At 29.6% G+C, this 4624-nt stretch overlaps 2 protein-coding genes across 2 annotated transcripts; both read right to left on the bottom strand.

Moving 5' to 3' along the window:
* Nucleotides 1–146: 146 nt before the first annotated feature.
* LOC117220352 (uncharacterized) lies at nucleotides 147–2726 on the bottom strand. Its single transcript, XM_033470228.2, has 2 exons — nucleotides 2536–2726; nucleotides 147–1851 (listed from the first exon to the last, which is right to left on the bottom strand). The coding sequence occupies exons 1-2, from the start codon at nucleotides 2616–2618 to the stop codon at nucleotides 1302–1304; spliced, it is 633 nt and encodes a 210-aa protein (XP_033326119.1). The 5' UTR covers nucleotides 2619–2726; the 3' UTR covers nucleotides 147–1301.
* Nucleotides 2727–3046: 320 nt separating this feature from the next.
* On the bottom strand, nucleotides 3047–4425 carry Rad51D (Rad51 recombinase D). Its single transcript, XM_033470541.2, has 4 exons — nucleotides 4134–4425; nucleotides 3942–4054; nucleotides 3663–3873; nucleotides 3047–3599 (listed from the first exon to the last, which is right to left on the bottom strand). Exons 1-4 carry the CDS (start codon nucleotides 4275–4277, stop codon nucleotides 3102–3104), a joined length of 966 nt encoding a protein of 321 aa, XP_033326432.2. The 5' UTR covers nucleotides 4278–4425; the 3' UTR covers nucleotides 3047–3101.
* Nucleotides 4426–4624: the final 199 nt, after the last annotated feature.

The following is a 4624-nucleotide window of genomic DNA, read 5'->3' as shown; positions in this document are numbered from 1 at the left end:
CATTTTCGTCTATTTTTATACCCATACTACACTCTAGTCTAATTAAAAGAAACTTCCATGATGTTTTGCCGTATGTATTCTTTTTCCAATTAAGGCTGCTTACTTTTCACGTGGTACACAACTAGGAGAAGGATAGAATTCGATAATTTGTTGGTCACTGTAGATTTATTGCCATTTTTCGAATAACTTTCCTTCGTAATCTTACAATTGTATAAAATAAAAAAGAAAACTTACAGCTACATATAAATGTTTTTGAATCCGTAAACGCTCTTTTGAATTGTATCAAACTTATCAGCGAATTTATATTCCTTTTCTTTGTAACTCCAATGAGTCTAAACTCCTGTGTTTTACCATATTAAGTAAAGCTTTTTTTTTCATTAAAAATATTTAAGTAGTTGGAGTGCACGTAAAGAACGATATACGATATTTCAAAACTGGAAATATGAGATTAACAATCGTATATGCACATTGGTATAGAATCATAGAAGCCCTGATTTATATTTTATAACATTATGTAGAAAGATATAACGAATAGTGGAAGCGTAATTGTTATTTTTGGTATACCTCGGTTATATTAAATTACTGTTAGTACCTAATATAGATACTGTATTAACCATCTTTTATCAGAAGAAAATGTTAACAATATTGTACATAATTCATATAATTCTTTTCATACATATAGCACATGAAGTGTTGATTCGTTTGCACTGTACATTAAACATCATCTAAAACTTCTTAAAGCTCTAATGGAATTTTGTAAAATATTTCAACAGAACAATACACCTATGTGTGAACGTTTCTGAGTCCTTATATAAAAGAACTTTTCTGCAACTGCCTTCTCGAGGAAGAATCACAATTGAATTGTATAATAAAAAAGCAAATAATTAGAAGACATATTTCATTGTTTATGGGCAAGTTAGGGATGTCAAATATGAATAGAAATATATTTATGCAGGTCCCTGGAAGTATTAACTATACAAGTAAAATGTACTTTTATATACATAACAAACAATTTCCTATAATTATCAAGTATTTAAATAATTTATATGCATTTCATTGATGTCGAAGTAGCGGCGATTCGCGACATATTCCTTATGCAACTTTTATTGGAAGTATCTACTTCTTTTCGTTTCTCTTAATACATAAAAAGATAAAAATCCTTTTATACTGCGATCGTTTGTTCACATACAGTTTTCAGAACATTTCGTTAGCGATTACCCACGCGAAATCGAAAGCATGAAAACTATGAAATATTCTCTTTCAATGTAATATGCTAGTGTAATTTGAATACTTAGTATAATTTATCTACTAACGGCTTTAGCTTGTTGCGCTTTGTACATTTTTAAGACTTTCTTACTAGGTATCAAGGACTGACTTAAACCTGGCCTTTTCTTACGCTTATTCATTTGATTGTTCTCTTGATCTATCTCGTCATCGTCATTTATGGAAACCTGTCCATTGTATTGAGTCTGACAAATAATTGTTTCCTGCGGTGCTCGAATAGCTTCTAACTCAGCTGCTGTTCGATGTAAGTCAGAATCGTGTGCAAAGGTACAATTATGACCAAAGCGGCATCTACCTTTTCTATAATTCCAACAAATCTTTCTACCATTTATCATTTTTGTGTCATCCAAAGTTGGTGTCATTTTTACATGTTTCTCAAGGATTGCACTTTTTGCTTTCTCTGCTTCCACAAACGGATTTGAGAAGACTGAAGTTTTCATGGTGGGTGTGCCATTAAAATCAGGTGTCGGCAATGGAAGTTTTTCTTTGGAAGCTGTGTTGTTTGTCATTTCCTCGTTATTCTCACAATTTTCTTCATCATCTTCTTCTTGTTCTTCCTCCTTAAAACTAAGGGTTAGGCAATATCAGATTACAAAGAACCAGTTCAATCTTACGTGTAAGCATCAACTGCTTCTCAATATATTATGTATTTCCTAAATATATTTTAAAAAAGCATTAGGAATATAATACCATCTTTGTCCCATATTATGGTTTACATTACTGAAAATATGATCTTTTATTAGCCAATGTTAATCAATATAAATTATTCTACTTGGATAAATAAATGGCTATTCTTGGAATTATTTACAAATTTTTTTACTCGATGAACACATCACATGGTACAATGTTAATATGACTGATATTACTCCAAAAAGAAACATACATCACAAAATATATGCACTACAACAAAACAATTAACTGCTAATAAATTAAATGATGTTCTACAGTTGTAATAACAGAACAAAATTTATTGTAATTTAAAAAATATGAATAAACAAAACCAAAACCTCGCTTGAAGAAGATACAATTAAGCTACGTTCAGTGTCATACATTTCTAATAAAATAAATTAATAAAGTGAAAAGACCTATTTGTACCATAAGTGGGACAAAAATGAAAGCGAAATGTACACTATAATATGGGATAAAGATAATAATTAATTTCAAGCAGTACAATAAACGCAATTAAGTAAGGTTAAATGGACAAGGAAAACAAACAAGGAGGCATACAAATCTACGTTGATGCAAGCTTACGTGTTATCGCCATTTTCTGAAATATCGTCATCGCTACTTTCTGAACCTGAGGAAGTACCATAATCCGCAACTAAGGAAGCCATCGTTCTTACCAATTAATTAACACTATACTCTAACACTAATCTAATATAACCATTATAAACTGTTATGCTATCGTTCACACTACGGAAACGTGGCAACGGTGTAAATCGTACATTCACCGGAAGTTAAGAACAACAGCGTCATACTTTTAAAGTTTGACAAACACATACACTATTATGTACTTCAGAATATGTATTCATATACAAAAAATAAAAATTTTATGTCGATTATAAAAAACCAGAGACAAATAAAAACTTTTCTTTAATAATTTTAATAAGTTGTGGACAATATATTGATATTCTTAAATTCTATTAATCTTTCCATCATTTTAAATTTCACTTATAAATGTATTCAATTTACAATTAGTTTTTAATTTATATAATCTTATCGAGTTCTCCATTAAGAGGGGTTTAAGAAACAAAAATTCAACTTACAGTCGAAGATTTTATTAAAAAATTAAAGAGCAAAACATATAAATTTATACATTATGAAGTACATATTATGCCATTATTGTCTATACTTAATCTACACGTTTCTAACTGAACACTTTTCCATATCGAAATTTTCCTGTTTCCAAGATCTAGCTTTTCTATTAACAGTCTTGTATTAGGAATGCCTTCCCAATACTTTCCCAACGTTGGTATTACATCACTATCTATTACATTATTTGTATTTATGCAAGCCGATTCCGTTTCGTTACCAGAATCCCATTGAGTAATCAAATTGACTGTGATGATCGATAAACGAAATTCATTAGCAATAAAGTAACATATATTTGCTAGATGATTTAGTGTAACTGCTACTTTATTATCATCAGAAACACTGAAAATTATTGCTGGCAAAGAATCTATTATTATAATCCTTGTACGACATTCTTCTTTCTCAACTTTCAAAGCACTTGTAAGCCAACGCAAAATCTCAAATAAGTCATATAACTTTTGTACACTGCAAACTCTGATACGGTTCAAAACTTCATCTGTAACCTACATTTAACAATGATAAATATAATTGGAATTGTACATTCTCATACATACTTATATGAATACCTTTTTACAGATGTTTTTGTTCAACAAAATTTGTTCTACGCGTGAACCGTGGAAATCTCTTTTTGTATCGATATACCGTACAAGACTATTAGCCCTAAGAGCAATATTACTTGCAATTGTTAAACACAACTGTGTTTTACCGCTTGATGGTAAACCACATAGTTCATACATTTGACCTGGATATAATCCACCTTTCAGTAAGTTATCTAAACTAATTATTTGAATTATTATTAATTATTAGTTGTATTTGTATAGAATTAAAATCTTCGGTTATATTACCATGGTAAATCTGTAGGAATTATATTACTCAATTCTATCTTGAACAAATCACTGGCATTTCTTACCACACCTCCATACTTTAGTGAAATAATTTTTTGAATATGAACTATGTCCTGTCAACGTAACCTAAATTTAATATATTAAATTGAAAATATATGTTCATTGTTATTTGTAATACATTTAATTGTATACCTTGAGCGAAAGACCAGAGAACGTCGCCAAGTTATTCGAATCTTCCTCTAAAAATTCAAGAACAGTTTTAATATTTCTGCGTTGTAATTGTTGTACTACAGTATCCGATAATTTTAGATCTATATCCGAATTTAACTTTGTCATGCTTGACAAAGCAATTTCTTTAATTGTGTTCCTAAACTTTGTATTAAAAAAATGTCATCATAATACGTATTTGGTTTGGTTTACATACATTTATACTGCTGATTTCAACTAAACAAGGAACTGGTTACAACACGAACTTCCGGAATATTAACACAAACACTAATGAAACCATACATACACACTTTTGTTTGAATACACGTGATTACATACAGATACTGTTACTCAAAAATATGTACACACACACTTCCTCTTATTTTAATCATGTAAAAACAATGATTAAAAAATAATTGTATCTTTTATTATAATTAAGTTTACAAAATGTCACATGTATACATATACATATTTTC

Source organism: Megalopta genalis, chromosome 1 (assembly GCF_051020955.1).
Source record: "Megalopta genalis isolate 19385.01 chromosome 1, iyMegGena1_principal, whole genome shotgun sequence".
Lineage (NCBI taxonomy): Eukaryota > Metazoa > Arthropoda > Insecta > Hymenoptera > Halictidae > Megalopta > Megalopta genalis.
Note: the sequence above shows the minus strand (reverse complement) of the source record. Positions and strands in the feature narration are given on the sequence as shown.

Coding starts and splice junctions, on each gene's coding strand:
- LOC117220352 (XM_033470228.2), bottom strand. CDS start 2,618: ATGGCTTCCTTAGTTGCGGATTATGGTACTTCCTCAGGTTCAGAAAGT. Junction 1,852..2,535: donor TCAGAAAATGGCGATAACAC/GTAAGCTTGCAT, acceptor CCTAACCCTTAG/TTTTAAGGAGGAAGAACAAG.
- Rad51D (XM_033470541.2), bottom strand. CDS start 4,277: ATGACAAAGTTAAATTCGGATATAGATCTAAAATTATCGGATACTGTA. Junction 4,055..4,133: donor TCTCTGGTCTTTCGCTCAAG/GTATACAATTAA, acceptor TTACGTTGACAG/GACATAGTTCATATTCAAAA. Junction 3,600..3,662: donor ACAAAAACATCTGTAAAAAG/GTATTCATATAA, acceptor TGTTAAATGTAG/GTTACAGATGAAGTTTTGAA.